Source organism: Phoxinus phoxinus (assembly GCF_949152265.1).
Source record: "Phoxinus phoxinus genome assembly, chromosome: 1".
NCBI lineage: Eukaryota > Metazoa > Chordata > Actinopteri > Cypriniformes > Leuciscidae > Phoxinus > Phoxinus phoxinus.
Window position 1 is genome coordinate 13488533 of NC_136876.1, and position 19324 is coordinate 13507856.

General features: G+C 41.4%; 1 protein-coding gene and 1 long non-coding RNA gene across 2 annotated transcripts; one reads left to right on the plus strand and one right to left on the minus strand.

Annotated features, from left to right (window-relative positions):
• Window positions 1–369: 369 nt before the first annotated feature.
• LOC307004259 lies at window positions 370–15291 on the minus strand. The gene is made up of 4 exons (XR_013798961.1): window positions 15201–15291; window positions 14442–14546; window positions 6197–6626; window positions 370–1047 (listed from the first exon to the last, which is right to left on the minus strand). It is a non-coding gene; the product is annotated as an uncharacterized lncRNA (long non-coding RNA).
• tmem100a (transmembrane protein 100a) lies at window positions 3707–9184 on the plus strand. The gene is made up of 3 exons (XM_079623336.1): window positions 3707–3837; window positions 6213–7401; window positions 7739–9184. Exon 2 carries the CDS (start codon window positions 6274–6276, stop codon window positions 6712–6714), a length of 441 nt encoding a protein of 146 aa, XP_079479462.1. The 5' UTR covers window positions 3707–3837; window positions 6213–6273; the 3' UTR covers window positions 6715–7401; window positions 7739–9184.
• Window positions 15292–19324: the final 4033 nt, after the last annotated feature.

Here is a 19324-nt window from a genome sequence, read left to right on the forward strand (position 1 = left end):
GACTTAAAGAAATTAATAAATTTATTCAGCAAGGAAATTCAGCAAAAGTGACAGTAAAGACATTTATAATGTTAAAAAGATTATATTTTAAAAAAAATGCTGTTCTTTTGAACTTTCCATTCATCAAAGAATCCTGAAAAGTTTCTCTTGTTTTCAACATTGATAATAATAATAATTAATGTTTCTTGAGCATCAAATCATCATATTAGAGTGATTTCTGAAGGATCATGTGACACTGAAGACTGGAGTAATGATGCTGAAAATTCAGCTTTGATCACAGGAATAAATTATATATTTAAAATATATTCAAATAGAAAACAGTTATTTTACATTTTTATAATATTTCCAAATATTACTGTTTTTTTTTTTAAGAGACTTCTTCTAAAACATTAAAAATCATATCAATCAAAAACTTTTGACTGGCAGTGTATTACACACACACACACACACATATTTATTTTTTATTTTTTTATTTTTTTGTGCCAGTCACCCGTTCATTATCTCAAAATAAACTCCGGCCGGGTGGTCAGGAGTCTGACATGAGACATATTTCTCTGAGAGCCTCTGTTAGTAACCCAATGCTGTAACCTTTGTTACCAGATGATACTCTATACCCACAGCCTGTTACAAGAGCAGCTCAAATATTTATACCCCACCATTCATAACAGGCCCATCAATTCATCAGAAATGGGCAGCGTGTCATAATAGTTGTGAAACTGTAATAAAATAAAGGGTTAGATCCAAGCTGATAGGAAAGAACCTGTAATGAAACATGGAAAAACATCTCTCTTAAAGCACTATATACAGCCAAAACAAAAAGCTGTTACAATTAAATGAACCATTAAAGAACTTTTAAGGAGTGTTTGTGTGAAATCTGTTCATTAAAGAACGGTTTGGTGAGAATTGCACTGAATGAACTCAAATGAACTCAAATGAGCAAACTCTCAGTGTCTCTTTGTCGTCAGTCAGAGAGCCGAGCGGTGTCCGTCAGCGCGTGCTGCATCTCAGGAAAGATTTCCTCCGGGAAGGAAGACTGTAGACAACACCCTGTATCACATTACAAGGGAAAAAAAGAAGCAGAAAAACACATTTGATGCTTGAGTCACACATAAATGCGTTTTAGAGCAGAAGGCAAGAGCCAAGTCAAATCACAAACGCATTCAAATTCACAATGACACATATTCAAATTACACACTCACTCACTCACAGAGGCTGTGCAGTGATTTACTGGCAACTTCAGCAAGACTGTTGTAGCGGTCACGTCGTCAGATTCAAAGATTTAAATAAATATTGTATATGCATTGCATTTTATATGCAATAATGTGCATTTCCATATTATTTGACTGTGTAGAACTACAAATGCTATTCATATTTTATTTATTTGTAATTTAAATGCATGGCTAACAGTGTCTTCCAAATGAAAATACACAATAAATGTTGGTTATTAGGCTACGTATTGTAAAAGTGTGAAACACATGTGATGTGTTGTAAGATGTTGCAATAAATATAACCAGAACTAAATACACACGTCATCAAGCAACTTCCTTTAAAACATTTTCAGCATTCTTCGTTGTGTAATGTTGCTGTTGGATTAACGAAAAGGTTTGCAAAGTTACAAAGCACAAAGGCTGCGTTTATGTCCACTTTTTAATGCCCTTCCTTCGCTAACTTCACTCGTCTCGTTCACTCGGATGTACGTCACTGCTTATGTTGCATGAGCGCCCACTACTGGTGGAAACCTTTCAATGTGTTTAAATGGAGCGCACTAAGCCCTTGATCACTTTTGGGTAAAGTCACAATCGTCACAATCGTGTTGCATTGTGGTCTATGGATCTGTCTGAAGTGTACGTATCGAGTAGACTCGCTCCCTCTGTCAAATTCAAGGGGTCGAGGGTCCGTCCAAATAAACTTGCCTCATCCATTTGATGAAGTTGAACGCACTTCAAAATGGCGGAGGGGATTCTCCCGAGGGGAAGTGCTTAGGGAAGTTTGCAAGTGTATGTCTAAAAGTGAATGCACTCGGCATTTGACCGTGTGCCCCGGGATCTCATCTGGCATTCCCTCCGCTCTCACGGTGCCCCCGAAGAGTACGGTGGATCCAGCTCCTCTACACCAACACCACCAGCGTCGTCCGATGCCCTGCAGGCCTGTCCGAACCGTTTCCGACCACCGTCGGCGTGCACCAGGGATCCGCCCTCTCCCCGCTCCTTTCCACCCTTTGCATGGACACTGCCACGGGGGATATTCAGGCGTCTAAGCCCTGGTCACTTCTATTCGCCGACGACATCTTCCAAGCTGACGAAACCCGTCGTGGGCTTGAACGTCCAGTGTAAGACTGGAATGAGCGGTTGGACGGATTGAGCCTCAACGTCAAAAAGACTGAGTACATGGAGTGCGGACCCCAGACCGACGGGACAATCAGAGTTAGAGGGCAGCCATTAAACAAAGCCACCGAATTCAAATATCTCGGTTCGCTCATTCGGAGCAACGGCGACTCCCTCCCTGACGCCCGAGCCCGAGTCCTCACGGCATGGCTCGGGCATTCTCTGCGACCGCCGAATGCCCATACCACTCAAGGGCAAGATTTATGAAACCGCTGTACGCCCAGTTGCGTTGTACGGTTCCGAGTGTTGGCCAGCCGCCACCAAACATGAGCAGCCCGGCCCTCCATGTTAAGGAGATGAAGATGCTCCGCTGGTCCCGCGTCATGAACAAAGATGTCCGAAGGCGCATGGGCTCATAGTTGAAAAGATGCGTCAAGCCCGACTCCGCTGGTATGGCCACGTCATCAGAAGTGGTGATGAGACAGTGGTGAAAATGGCCTATATTGGCCTAGATCACCACCTGGACGACGATGGCCGCGCGGCCGGCCAAAGAAGCGCTGGCTCGATCATCACCACTGATAACGCCCTGGATCGAGCCAAGTGGCGAAAAGCATGCGAACAAGCGGACCCTATAAAAATTTGGGATACACGCTAGGACAAAGAAGAAGATGCCTAAAAGTGAATTTAAACGCAGCGGCAATCCACATGTCACTCAAGTGACCACGCCCTTAATTATGCACAACTTTTAGGCTTAATATAATTTAAAAGGATAAGTTATAAAAGGAAATTCACCCCCTCACAGTTGTCATGAAGGGCAAAATTAGCTATATAGACCTAAACCACTTTTAGTACCAGGCTGTAAACATATTTCTTTCTGTTGTAAAGTTGGGCACTTTAACATGGGGGTCTATGGGATTGACTCTCTTTTGGAGCCTGTCCCTAGTGGCCAGTCGATGAACTGCAGTTTAAGTCACTTCTGCGTTGGCTTCAAGAGAGAAGGTCGCCGCTTGGCTGAAACTTGCAGTTATGGTAAAGGGGCAGGACATTTCCCAAAAACGCTCAAAGCTGTTGGCCAATCACAACAAACTGATCCAGTCGACCAATCAGAGCGCAGTGTGCTTTTCAGAAGGAGGGGCTTTTATTGAGACAGGAACTATACAGAGCGATACTGACAGACTAGGAAGAGAGGAGCCGCAACAATGTAAAACATGAGAACACAATATTAATGGAACATTCATGCGTGAAAATCGAACCCATCAGCACATATCGTCAGCAGATGACATGGTTTACAAAGCTTACGCCCCTCCCCGTGTGTTCAGCGCAAGTTCACATGGAGGAGGAGGAACTCAGACGCACTTCTAGTGAATGAGACCTGCACACACAGTCAGTCTCAGACACGCTTCAAGAGGAGGAGATCTCTAGAAGCAGCTTGTGTTTGGAGTATAACGGGACTTTAACGCCTTCGGTTTGCTGAACAGGATCTTCGGAGGGCAGGATGGAAAACACGTGTGAGGTGAATGACTTGACCCCGTCTCACATTACCTTCATGCATGCACCAAACTCATTATTTCACATTCATAAAATATTATTTGCATAAGGGTGTTGCACGTGACATTAGTGAATGTTTCATGCATGCAGTTTCTGATATACAGCTACTGAAATACAAGCCCTTTAATGTCGGTTTCTCAAAAACATTAAGTTTGAATGTAATTGCAATGATAATATAAAGATTATGTGTTATTTCAAGTAACCAAAACAAAAGTTTTAATACATAAAGATAGCATTTTAATCCACTATAAATATAAAGCAATAAATATCCTGTATTTGCCATATTTAGTGCACAAATGCACTTATTTTAAAGATTTCAACACCCTTTAAACACTCGAAAACATACAACAGTATTAAGATACCCAATGATTTAATATTTTATGACTATATCAACTTTTATGACAACTGATTATAAACAAGATTTAGCTTGATATTTCAAACATCTAGTTCTGCATGAAAATAATATTACCTTGGTTTTGTTTGGGCTATAAAGTTATAAGCAAATGCCATTTTAAGATTATGTGAATGAGTTTGCGCCACTATTCAGATTTGTTTTAAAGTATTGTGTTTTTGCTAAAAAAATGTCACTACCCTTCATGGGTACCCGCCACTTTTCTGCAGCTGCATGCTCAGTCAGTTTAGGGTTAAAAACTAAAGTTCAACAATATCAGTCAGTTTATAATGTTTGTAAAGATCGGCTGTAAATGTAAAAGTATTGAGGTGAATCTGAAGCACATGAGGGTTAAAATCCAGGCTAAACTGTGCGGCTGTAATGTGTAACGGTCAGAGAGAAGTGTCACGGGCGCTTGGCACCCTCTTAAGAAAAAGCCCCTTGAGAAATGACTGTTAATTTATACGGCGCTCGTGTTTCATGGGCCGGTTTGTAATGTCATATCGTGAGCTCTCCAGGGAATGTGGCAGCTCTCTTTGCGTCATTCAGACGACGGTCGGCCTGCGTCTGCGGTCAGAAAGGGGATCTGGGGGCTCTTCCCGCTTGAAAACCAAAACAACTCTACAGACCTGCCCTGCGCTCCCATGGGTTTACTCGCTCAACCATCACTATTACTATTGCTCATACATCGAGTTAGGGCTCTGTTTAGATCATTAAGTATTGCACTTCAGTGTGTAACTCGTTCTGCATCCTATAAACAAACAAACACCATTAGCAACCAACCTAGCAACACACAAAAACATTCAAAACACCCTAGCAACTACCTAGAACACCATAGCAATCCCAGAGCAATGCATTGACAACCAGACCAGCGGTGCGTTTCCCAAAAGCATTGATAGCCAACTATGGTCGCAAGTTCTGTCCTTATCAGCATACTTCAACGAGCCGGTGTTTCCCGAAAACATTGTTCTAACGAACATTCGCAAACTTGTGTGTTTGGAACGACAGCTCTCAACCTGTGGTTAGAAGTGTAGTTTCTTGTTTGCATGATGTGTGGATTCAATAAAGCCTTGTCTTGAGCCAAATAAGCAAGCTGACATTCAGTACAATCTGTATATTTTATTTAGAATACATACAAATGTAATTTACGTCTTTTAGTTTGTCAAGAGATTTAAAGCGCTGTTTGTGAAGAGTGCGCATGTGTGAGTGTGATCTAGTGCGTAAGAATGATTGAATCTGGAAATAAAGCAAAATAATTCAGAAAAATTTGAAATAGTCCTCAGATGTCATGTCTGTAATTTATAGCAAAACATCTTGCATTAACTCAATCTCAAACAGATTCATTAAAAGTAGTTATTACTCCACTACGCGCGTGACATCATGAACCAACGTGGTTGAACAACCAATTTGCGACAATATGGATTCGGGAAACACATTGTCAATTCGCAATTTCAATTTGCGCAATTTGAATGGTAATGGAAACGCAGCTGTTGATGCAAACTTATTGTTTGGCCTCCAAAAACACAGCAGTTCTCTATTGCTTATTCTTAAAAAGGTTTTTAAACCATTTTCTCATTGTATAAAACCCTGAGAAATAAATTAACTGGAATGTGACCGTGGTGTAGTTTAGGCTTCAAAATGAATGAATTTAGGTTGTATTCAATATGTGAAGATTGGTCACAGCTTATTTTCTGCAATAATCCAAAAGTCAATGGAATCCCGTTGAGGAAACCAAAGTAGCCACGTTTCCGTTACAGATTTGAGATATTTTCTAAATGTCGAATTTATAATTGCGAAATGACTGCGTTTCCATTAACCGATGTTATGTGACTAAAACTTCGGCCACCAAAAATACTGCTGTGCTCTATTGCTTACTCTTAAAAAGGCTTTAAAACCATTTTCTAATTGTATAAAACCCTGTAAATAAACTTGCCTTGCTTTTCCCACAGGTGTGGAAACGGTGAGGAGAACTGGAACAATAGAGAGTAGAGACGGCTCAGACTTCGGCTGATGCCTCGAAACACACTGACCCTTGACCCTGCGATGCCCGCCGAGCTTGTGAAAGACACCATGACGATCCCCGGAGCTCCCGAGCGAATCCTGGCAGAGAAAACCAACAATAACGAGCCACCGGCGGCCGTCACCGTTCCTCTGGTCAACGAGGTGCAGTTGACAGCGGCCACCGGGGGAGCCGAGCTGTCCTGCTACCGGTGCACCGTCCCGTTCGGCGTGGTGGTCCTGATTGCAGGGATCGTGGTGACCGCCGTGGCCTACAGCTTCAACTCTCACGGCTCCACCATATCGTACTTCGGACTGGTGCTGCTCTCGGCCGGGCTGGTGCTGCTCGCCTTGAGCACCGTCTGCTGGAAGGTGCGGATGGAGAGAAAGAAGGAAAGAAGAAGAGAGAGTCAGACAGCCCTGATGGCCCATCAGAGGAGCATCTTCGCCTGATTTCGACACTCCAAAACGGACTCCAAAACCTTCCCAATTAATGAGTCAAACCATCGTTCCACTCACATTTGGGACAATGTTCAGATGTTTTGCCCCTAGTTCAGACCAACCGAGTACTGGAAGGTGTAGATGGAGAGAAAGAAAGAAGGAAAGAAGAAGAGAGTCAGGCAGCCCTGAAGGCCCATTTGGGACAATGATGACCAGATGTTTTGCCCCCAGTTCAGACCATCCGAGTGCTCTCGGAGAAAAACGAATGGGTCTCCGTCACAAGACAGAGCATTTAATCGAGACAGATTTGCAGCTGCATGCGTCCAGATGTCGAGACATCTGGACGCTTTTTCTTATTCTCAGTTTTTATAAGTCTTATAAGTTTTTTCTTATTCTCAGTATTTTTGTCTTGTTTTCAATTACAAATTCCTTAGATCAGGGGTCACCAAACTCGGTCCTGGAGGGCTGCTGTCCTGCTGAGTTTAGCTCCAACCCCAATTAAACACACCTGAACCAGCTAATCAAGGTCTCACTAGGCATACTAGAAACTTTCAGGCAGGTGTGTTGGACCTGGTTGGAGCTAAACTCTGCAGGACAGCGGCCCTCCAGGACCGAGCTTGGTGACCCCCCTGCCTTAGATCAAGGTACAATTACTTGAGAAGCAAAATTACTCAAGATATTAAGTCAAAATAATCAAAAGTGAGTTAATGCTTAAAGGATTAGTTCACTTTTAAAGTGAAAATTCTGTCATCATATACTCACCCTTAAGTTGTTTCAAACCTGTATGAATTTCTTTCCTCTGCTGAACACAAAGGAAGATATTAAGAAGAATGTCGGTAACCAGACAGTTTTTGGTTCCCAATGACTGCCATAGTAGGAAAAAAATATACTATGGCAGTCATTGGGAACCAAAAACTGTCTGGTTACCGACATTCTTCTAAATATCTTCCTTTGTGTTCAGCAGAGGAAAGAAATTCATACAGGTTTGAAACAACTTAAGGGTGAGTATATGATGACAGAATTTTAATTTTAAAAGTGAACTAATCCTTTAAAACAAGAAAAAAATATGTCAATGGGGTCAGAAAAATAATCTAGTTTTCCATTTTCTTTTCTCATCCAATTGACAAATATTTGTTTTTGTGTCAAGGATAAACACTTAATTTTGATAAATTTTTCAGAAATCAAGGCTTAGAGTTATCAAACATTTGAGTTATCGTCTGCGAATGAACACGTCACAATATTCCTCATTTAAATTATTCCCGCCAAAGGCATACGGTAAATAAGGAGGTGATGTCTGGTTGAGTTGTTGAAACTCGCGGTTATAAAGGCGTGACATTCAAGAAACACGCTCAAAGCTGTTAGCCAATCACACCACACTGGTCCAGCCGACCAATCAGAGCACATTGTGCTTTTCAGAAGGAGGGGCTTCATAGAGACAGAAACTAAACAGAGCGTTACTGACAGACTGGGAAAAGAGGAGCTGCAACAATGGAGAATATGTGAAAAATAATGTTTTTTGAACATTCAAGCATGAAAACCTGTTCTAGTAGAGCCCAAATAGGCTTAATAGGCCCTTTTTAAGTCATTTTGCTTTTCAAGTACCGTAAATGTATCTTGATTTCAGGAATGTTGAGATATTTGACTTGGAAAACAAGACAAATACTATGTACAGTAAGAAAATATTTTTTTGCAGTGTGGGACAACGGTTATGCTAATTTTCACGACCTCACAGCTTCTGACGGGCCGCAGCGCTAGCCAACCTTTCAAGTGGTTTGTAAGCACTTTCTTTCTTTTTGTTTTCTCCTCAGTCTCTTTTGCCTGTCAGGCAGGACCGTTCGGTTATCTGGGACGCGGGCCAAGGCAAAATTAAGTAACCAGTAACCGCTGTGCAAACCCAGAGACGGGAAGTGCCGTATTAATCCACGGCTGCTTCCTGTCCGGTCGGATTAATGGAAAGACGCACTTTGAGACATAAAGGAAAGGGAGGACAATGAGGAAATGAAGAACAATGATTTTTTTCTTCATTGAGAGCGTTTTTTCTGACACCCAGCTACTTTATATGTCACTTTCGTGGACGTACGGTACTTATATCACTAGTGTTATGATGTATAAACAACAATGGGCTGGAAAACCAGATGCTATTATTTTCTTTTATTGAGTTTATTTTGTTTATATTCTTGTACTTCGGACTATGACGACAGACATGCTCTGACTTGAGCGGTATGTGAAGTAACTTAAAAAGACTGATAACCGCATTTAAGATGACAGTATTATGTGTATCTGAGCACTTTTGATCATTTCAACAAAATGAAAATCGTGAATCCTTGATTTCAGGTGCTTATGTTTGATGGGAGAATGAAAAAAATGTGTCTTAATAACAATTCAGTTTCAAATTATTTTATGATTGTAATCGTCATAAGTGTCTTTGGAAATGTTATATCTGTAAGCTGTTGACAGAACTATTTTTAATAAACTCCTGTGCAAACAGAATATGTTATCTTGTGGTATCATGTGGAGAGTGATTTAAAAAATCATCTGAATATACAAATATTCTAATATAGTTCATTAAACTGTAAACCTCATAGCAACGCTGAATGTGTCATTATGTTTGTGCATTTGCCCGAAGCATCCATTTTAAAAGCCGAATGATAAAAACAAACTGTTATGACTTTGAACTCTGACAGAATGAGCCGCACTGAAGTCTGCGTCTCTTTTAGAGGCGACTGGCTTCAATTATTTCTCCAGTCACTCTTGCTGTTTGTTTGAAGTCTCAGTTAAAGAGCGCTTTGGGTCGGGTCGATTGTAACAAGCTTTCTCGTGCGAGTAAAACTTTCAATAATGAATGGAAGGAAATGTTTATTTTACAGTGCGTCCTCCATGACTGCACTGCGCATTGTGGGCCTGGATGATCCAGACTTCACTACACATATAGTTTGTTGCTTTATTGTTTATTGATTTGGGTAGTGAATTTAAAAGGCAGATTTTTTTTTTTTTTAAATGTGTGGTTACTAAGTCAAGCATCACTATTACAATTGCTCACATGCAGGCGAACAATCATAAAGTGTGGTCAAATCCAAATAACATTTTAAGTTTGTTGTTTTGCAAACTGTGTTTTAAACTTCACCTTAGAAACACTAAAGCAACGCCCTGGCAACCGCATATCAACGCTCTCACAACCACGCAAATCATTTTAGAAACAAGAAAGCAACGCCCTGGCAACTCTGAACACCCTAGCAACTGCATAGCAACACTCTCATAAACCTTTACGTGTACTGCGTTAGATTAAACTGAGAAGGGTCATAGCACTTGCATTTTGTTGTCCTACTGTTTGTTTAACTGCTTCTATTGTTCTCATTTATAAGTCGCTTTGGATAAAAGCGTCTGCGAAATCAATAAATGTAAATCTAAACCTCACAAATCACTTTAGAAACAAGAAAGCAACGCCCTGGCAACTACTCTAAACACCCTAGCAATTGCAAAGCAACACTCTCACAACCAAGCAAATCACTTTAGAAACACAAACGCAAAACCCTGGCAACTACCCTGAACACCCTAGCAACTACATAGCAACGCTCTCTCAACCCACTTAAATAACCATAGAAACATTAAAGCAACGCCGTGGCAACTACCCTGAACACCCTAGCAACTGCATAGCAACGATCTCACAACAACGCAAATCACTTTAGAAACAGTAAAGCAATGCCTTGGCAACTACCCTGAACACTCCAGCAACCGCATGGCAACGCTCTCTCAACCCACTCAAATCACTTTAGAAACAGTAATGCAATTATGCAACGCCCTGGCAACTACCCGGAACACCCTAGAAACTCTCAAACGCTCTCTCAACCAGCGAGAATTTCTTTAAAAACAGTAAAGCAACACCCTGGCAACTACCCACGAACACCGTAGCAACCGCATAGCAACACTCTTTCAATCCACTCAAATAACTTTAGAAACATTAAAGCAACGCCCTGGCAATTACTCGGAACACCCTAGAAACTGCATAGCAACGCTCTCTCAACCGGCGAGAATTTCTTTAGAAACAGTAAAGCAATGCCTTGGCAACTACCCTGAACACTCCAGCAACCGCATAGCAACACTCTTTCAATCCACTCAAATAACTTTAGAAACATTAAAGCAACGCCCTGTGCAACTACCCTGAACACCCTATAGCAACCGCATAGCAATACTCTAACCACTCAGAACACCATAGCAACACCCTGACAACCACCTACAATGCTTTGGCAGATTTTGGCAAGCAAAATGTAAAAGAAAGTATGTAATTCACTAAACATAAAACCCACAGATTTTGTCTTTCCGTCATGAACTGAAAAACAGAAATGTTCTATTTGTGTAAACAAACGCACAAAACAACAGTCCATTAGAGCAGTACAGCTGTAGTCCGCAGACTCGACCAGCTCTATAGGTGATGGGTTGTGGCCTTGAACTGCTCGCTTCGACATGGCGGTTTAAAATAGCCAGACTTAAGAGACGTATTTATAGGCAGCATTTGCGTTGCTATGCGTTTCCCTGACACCAGACACTACAACTCAATGGTTTGCTTGCGTCAGAGCAGCATCCACGACACACTTCGTCAGATTCGATAGCCAGCGTCCCTCACGACCTGGTGAACACACAGAGATGGGCTGACACCCGACACATACAGTAGATCAGATGTTTGACGCCCAGGACCAGGTCTTCTTCTTCTCTCCACGGGAAGGTCTGGAAAGATCTTTGGAGAAATAAAAATAAACGCAAATGAGACCAGTGTTATTTCATACTATTGTTTTATTTATTCAAATTTTGAAGTAGCTTTTATTTTTATGTTTTCAGTTTTTATTCTGACTTAAGGTTTGGTCATTTTGTTGTACTTTTGTCATTTGTATTGGTTTTTAGTATTTCGGTTTAGATTTAATTATACATTTTTTCTGTTTCAGTGTTTGTGAATTTAGGATTTCAAGTGCTAAAGTACTCAAGTACCACTTTTAGTCAGTTTAGTTTTTAAACTAACTCTCAAATATGAATTCACTATCTTAATTTAACTGAAGAACATTTTAGTTAATTCAACTATTTTCCAGTTTATTTGGGTCAACACAATTTAGTTGGTTTAGGTCAAATTAATTTACTCTAACTTAACATTATTACATTTGTAAACACCCAGCCCTACTAGCAAACTACTTAACCACCCAGAACACCCTAGCAACCACTTAACCACCCAGAACACCGTAACAACCACTAAACCACCCAGAACACCATAGCAACCACTGAACCACCCAGAACACCATAGCAACCACTGAACCACCCCAAACACCCTAGCAACCACTTAACCACCCAGAACACCGTAACAACCACTGAACCACCCAGAACACCGTAGCAACCACTGAACCACCCAGAACACCGTAGCAACCACTGAACCATCCCAAACACCCTAGCAACCACTTAACCACCCAGAACACCGTAACAACCACTGAACCACCCAGAACACCGTAGCAACCACTGAACCACCCAGAACACCGTAGCAACCACTGAACCACCCCAAACACCCTAGCAACCACTTAACCACCCAGAACACCGTAACAACCACTGAACCACCCAGAACACCGTAGCAACCACTGAACCACCCAGAACACCGTAGCAACCACTGAACCACCCAGAACACCGTAGCAACCACTGAACCACCCAGAACACCGTAGCAACCACTGAACCACCCAGAACACCGTAGCAACCACTGAACCACCCAGAACACCGTAGAAACCACTGAACCACCCAGAACACCGTAGCAACCACTGAACCACCCAGAACACCGTAGCAATCACTGAACCACCCAGAACACCCTAGCAACCACTTAAAAACCCAGAACACACTAGCAACCACTTAACCACCCAGAACACCCTAGCAACAACTTAACCACCACCAGAACACCCTACCAACCACTTAACCACCACCAGAACAACCTAGCAACCACTTAACCACCCTAAAAACAATAGCAACCACTTAAGCACCCTAGCAACCACTTAAGCACCACCCAGAACACCCTAGCAAACATTTAACCACCCCCAAAACCCTAGCAACTACTTCACCACCACCCTGAACACCCTAGCAACCGTTTAACAACCATCCAGAACACTCTAGCAACCACCTAACCACCCAGCACACTCTAGCAACCAATTAACCACACTGAAAACCTTAGCAACTGGTTAACAACCATCCAGAAAACTCTGGCAACTGATAAAAACCAGCCAGAAGACCCTAGCAACCAGTTAATCACGCAACAACCACACAGAACACTCTAGCAACCATTTAACCACCCTGAAACCCCTTGCAACTGCTTAACAACCAGGCAGAACACTCTAGCAACCATCTTAACCACCCAAATACCCTAGCAACTGGTTAACAACAACCCAGAACACTCTAGCAACCACTTAACCACCCAGGCAGAACATTCTAGCAACCACTTAACCACCATGAACACCCTAGAAACTGGTTAACAACATCCCAGAACACCCTAGCAACCGCTTAACCACCATGAACACTCTAGCAACTGCTTAACCCTTTCACACGTAAGTTTAAAATATTCTAATTGACCCCCCAGCGTGAGTTTTTCAAGGCGATCGTTATTTGAAATCTGTCACTTTATTGTTTCCATGGTGACGCGTCACTGCTTGTCACGTGACACAGCGCAACCACAACACAGCGCTGAATGAATGATGATCTGCTTTAATGTAATTTTTTCTTTTTTATTCAAAATATTCACACATTTATTAGCTATAGTATGAAACACTGATATTCCGATTGTCAAATATGTGCATGTGGATGTGTTATGTTGTATAAACACCTTTATAACGATCGCGTTAGTTTAGCTGTATGCGCGATGGGCGGCGCCATGTTAGTTTGTGCCACAGGTCAGAGCACTTCTCCCGAAATGCATGAAAGTAAGTGGCTGGTGAACTGGGAGAAGAATAGGGTAAAATGTAAACAATGTGTATCTGATCGTGTACGTGTCGTCTTTTTATAATATAAAGGATTATTATTGCCGCTTTCTTGGACATCAGTGTGATCGTACGTGTGAAAGGGTTAATAAATCCCCTGAATACTCTAGTAACCACTTTAACACCCTAGCAACCACCTAACTACCCTGAACACTCTAGCAACCACTTAAACACCCTACCAACGGGTTAACAACAACCCAGAACGCCCTAGCAACTGCTTAACAACCACCCAGAACACTCTAGCAACCACTTAACCAACCAGAACACCCTAGCAACTGCTTAACCTCCCTGAACATCCTAGTAACTGCTTAACCACCCTGGAAACCCAAGAAAAGACTTAAACACCCAGAACCCCCTAGCAACCACTTAACCACCCAGAACCCTCTAGTAACCACTTAACCACCCTGGAAGAACTAAACAACAAGAAAATGCTCAGAACTGACAAGCTTGTCTGACTGAACTATTCAAGCTGAATATTTGTGAATTAAAGAATATTACATTTGTGACGTTTCATTCCTCATGCGGTGTAGCCAAACCCTCAAGACATTTAATAAGCAAAAGGCTGAGGGAAAAATGTGGTTTAACTCTAGCATCTCTCTGTCTTCATTTCTCTCTCCCGGTTTCATTTGATTAAACGGACTCATGCAACTCATAGGAGCACCAGGGGGTTCCTGAACACAACCCAAGATCTCTGTCTGTTGAAATATCACTGCTGTGGCCCCAGGGACAGAGACACAGCTGAGGTCTCACAGTGAGGGGTGGCTCAGCGTTTGGGCCTCAGGACGACATCACTTCCTCCAGCCGTTTCTTCACCTGACTTTGACAAATCAGAAGGTCGAACAACCTCATCCGGTCCTACAAGCAAACAATAAACCACAGCTATTTATTTTGGAACAAAATCACCCAGGGCTACATTAACCCAGGATTAAATGCTCAGTACTATATAAACAATTGTCATTGAATTAATTTTAGGAGCAATGTCTGAGACACAACCCAGCAACCAATAGCCGTCATTTCACAGTCTGGATCTGATATAGTTTGGCTATGAGTAACCCACTTCTAGCCAAAATAACCTTGAATTTGGTTACATGTCGTTTTTGCCAAAATAATTTGCGAGATCTATGATCTTCCATCATGTAAGCAAAGTCAACAGTGATTACAATGAGTTTGGTTTAATTTCTTTGACATGTTCATATTTTAGATGACTACTCTATTCTTGGGCTATGGTTTAGACGTCTATAAAATTTTCAGTGACAGCCCAAATTTTGCCATGTTTTTAGTGGTCAATCGATATATATATCGCCATGGCCGATATTTGGCATTTTTAAAATATCGGCCGATAAGTTTTTCTGATTTGCCGATGTGTTGGAAGCGGGACATTTATTTTAGCCTAGACGTCAGGACTGTGTTTGAACGGCTATTAAGACGTCTTTTAAATGCAAAATTGCTTGCTGGGAACTGATATAAAATAAGAAATGAAAGAGAAATCTTTTGATCAATGACCACAACCTTGCAAAGTATATCCACTCTTTTCCTCCTCTGAGCTGCATCAGCTTTTATTCGTCTCTGCTTTGGGCTCTTGTCTGACCTTTGACATCCTCTAAACAAGAGCAGAGTGAACTAGAGTTAATGGTTTCTGTGTTAATGCAGTGGGAAAGACCTTTAAAAGGAGTGTTTCTATTCATAAATGAAATACACTGTGCCTCACCTCCTACAGCGGCTCCGCTCTTTAAACACGAGAATGAGAAGCTGTTCCTTGCGGGAATTCTTTCGCTTTGCCCATAAAAGTTGACTGAACACTAAAAAGTTATCTGTCATCCTGCAGTATTGTGTTTCTAACAGAGCGAAGCATCACTCCTGCTATTCTGAGCTTCAATTCAACACACGGCAAGCAAGGAAAACAGCCTGAACTGAGGAGTTTTAGAAAGCTATAGATCTGCTTAAGTGTCTCGTAGAGAGACAGGACGGCCAATTAATGCTCTGAAAAACTCTGGCATGGCAGCAGGGATGGAAGATCTCAGTGTGGGATCACTGCACTTCCCGTGCCAGACAGTTCCTGGCAGTGACATGACTTTGAACCGGCATGCATTCAGGAAGAAGACTGAATAAAACACATCTGATCTCGCAGATCTGAGCGATTCATCTCAGTAAAAAACAAAAGTTACTGTCATCAATTTCACTTTATTCACATTGACAGGGTGACTCCCTAGTTCTCTTCCTTTCTTTGATTGTGAATAAAAGCCAAAGAACAGGAAGGAAGGAATAAGAGAATGTGAGGTTTTCATTATAGCCTTCAAAATAAACTCAAGGCCTTTGACTTTGCAGCGTTTTGAACTCTCTGAAATGCATTTACGCTGTTGCAACAGATCTTCATTTCAAAAGAAAGAGCTGAAAGTTGAGAGATCGAGTGAAACTCAAGGGAAATAAATATGACCAAAAGATCGATTTCATGTCTCAATTGTATTGCCATGAGACTAAACGCATCCTGCTTTTCAGACGCTTCTCCTGGGAAAATGTCCCCAATCTCACATGCATCCTGTCAAAACAGATCTCCAAACAGTCTCAAACTGCTCAGATTTGTCAAGAAACCAAGGACGACGATCTCAATATTAAGTTAAACATTTAAAATAATCTGAACTGCTCTTCACATATATTTTATGCAAGTATCTATACTCTATGTTTTAGGAGGAACATCGGCAACAGCATTGAAACTTAACATGTAACTGGGAAGAACATAGAAGCATGTTTGTGCTAAACAGAACAATTACTCATTTAAATGACGAAAAGATACTAAAGAGACAATGTTTTTGCGCTTCAGTACAAACAATTGGCACAATTTCAGTGAAATTCACAATGTCATAATCCACAGTGATTTCTCAACTTTCATCAAGAACATTTCTTTGGAAGCAGTTCACAAAGGAAGATTGTTTTGCTCAAATGTTGCTCTATGTAAACTAGGCTCATTGTAGATGTGTTTTGTTCATTTAAAAAAAACAGCTCTATTTGCCTGGTCCAACTTACACTAGCATTCCTTCCCGTGTCCGGGACGGGTGAGGTTTCCCATGTTGAGTCAAATTAAGCCGCAGGTTCCACTCCTGGTGGTGCCTTTCCATCAAACCCTTTAAGATTCCGCTTTGAAACCCCCAGGAACCCAAAGACTTGTGGTTTCCCGCACACTGTCTGGCGGGTCATGGTAATAACGCAGCCCCCTCTGAGCCACTCAGGCAACCCAGGGAGGATGCGCAGTCCCGGGCAGGATTCAATTTTCAAGGTCCTTGCACACTGAGTCCAAAATTTTCGCACGTAAATTTTTTTTATATGATCTCATGTTGTGTCAATCACATTAACGCACTGCCCCCGAAACCTTCATCCGTCATAAAAAAATTTGGATCATGTTCAATTTTGAAATGTAAGTTGCTAAACAAGAACCACAAATATGGTCATTAGACAAATCGGACACACACTGAAGTCTAATAGCAACTTTCAGTATGTTTCCTAAATATCTGCAAACACATGATGGTATTTTTAGGCTTTAGTACAGTCAAAAACTTACATACAGCACCTTTAATTGCCTAAACGTCACATATAAAGCATGCACAATTCATTCTTAGTCAATTTCCCTGTGTGTGTTTATGGAGACGGATAAGCATTATAGAGTCATTGTGTGCTGGGCTGGAAGGTGGTAAAGCTTTTATGAAACAATGGCTTTTTGTTTTTGAATGATTTCCACCAATTCTGCCTCCGCGTTGAGCGGCACTATTCCCGCGAGGCAAAACAATCGTCTGAATGGAGCAGTGCGTGAGTGATGATAACCACAGACTGTTGTCCTCTGTGACGCAAAACTCTGGCTCGCACTGATCGATCGGCTCGATTGTTGCTGCAATACTCCCACCCAACTCCTCTCTCACACACACTTCCTAATTAAACCCAGGAGTGCGGTGCTCAGGCCGGTCAGCCTTTGTTCAACTTTCCCTCATCAAAAGCTCTTGCAGATATTATGCAGAGCTGCGTCCATCGGCCCCAGACAGACGTATCCCACAATGCCCCAAAGAAGGAAAGACGTCAAGCCTCCCGCACGGGAAACCGCAGAGCAATGTTTGATAGAAATCTGTATGAGGAAGCATTATCCTCTCTGTGAGTAAGTCATTCGCTCGCGATTGTTTGAGTGAAAGTGAACATAATAAAGGTACACAACCGATCAAAAGTTTTCACCAAGGATCAAAAGTGACAGTAAAGGCCTTTATAATGTTAGAAAAGATTTATGTATCAAATAAATGCTTTTCTTTTGAACTTTCTATTCATCTAAGGATCCTGGGGAAAAAATGCATCACGGTTTTCACAAAAAGTTGAAACTGTTTTCAACATTGATAATACTTAGAAATGTTTCTTGAACATCAAATCAGCATATTAGAATGATTTCTGAAGGATCATGCCATTTTTAATGACTATTTTCCACACTTATTATTAAACAGTCTGTTTTTGCACTGTTTATCGTTCTCAGTGTGTAAATAAACTCTGTGATTAGAGTTTTGTTTCTGCCTCGGTATTCATTTGTAAACATTGTCTGTTTTATTACTGTGTACGAAAGCGCTGTACTGAGTATTTCATGCAGTAGAAGAAAGTTTTGTGAAAACGGTTAGATGAAATCTCAAAGGAAGCGGCCCAGTGTCGCTGTCAATTGGGTTGTGTCGTTTCTTGACGTGTGAGATCGGTTGACCTTTGAACAACCTCTTTAGACAATGATCTCAGAGCTGGGATTCAGGAAAACACTATGACATCAGCACTAGTATCAATGAGTCTCAGGACACACACACACACACACACACACACACACACACACACACACACACACACACACACACACACACACACACACACACACACACACACACACACACACACACACACACACACACACACACACACACTTTAATGGGAAAATAAAAAACAATCCAAGCTTGTCATAGTTGCTCACATTACTGCAATGTGAATGTGTGTGTATAGTTCACATAAACACTTTCTACCACAAGGGCCAATTACTGAAGACAAGGTAGTTCAATAAATATTATGGCCCTTGAGGGAAAAATCCAGTCAACAGCAATTGTTGCAAAATGTTCATTACCACACACACACACACACACACACACACGTTTTAACTAAGAAAAATCTAAATGGAAGTATTGTGTCGGCATCCACATGGTTTAAAGTCGGCATGAAATGTATCATATTTTCTAAATACATGTTTTTGATCTCATTGTGAACGATTTATTCATGAAGTGGCGGCTTGTCTGAATTTTTACCTAAATTTTGAAGGTCATCTTAATAAAATTACATGATGTTATAGTTTGAACTGCTACCGCTGATAATGTACCAAATACCTTAATTATGGAGAGCAGAGATACTGGATATTTGATAGCCTAATCTACCAAGCCACCATTGCAACAGCAGCTACGAGTTAAAAATGAAGAAGACCCGATGTTGGATATAGCAATCAGCTTCACTAAACGGATGAATGTGCTCTTTTAACACAGGTTTAAAGGGACAGATGGATTTTTGCTTCAACTGATATAGGTTTGTGAAATTATATTGATATTGTCTTGCTGCATGAGTGTTATTTTCTTTAAATCTGTCTA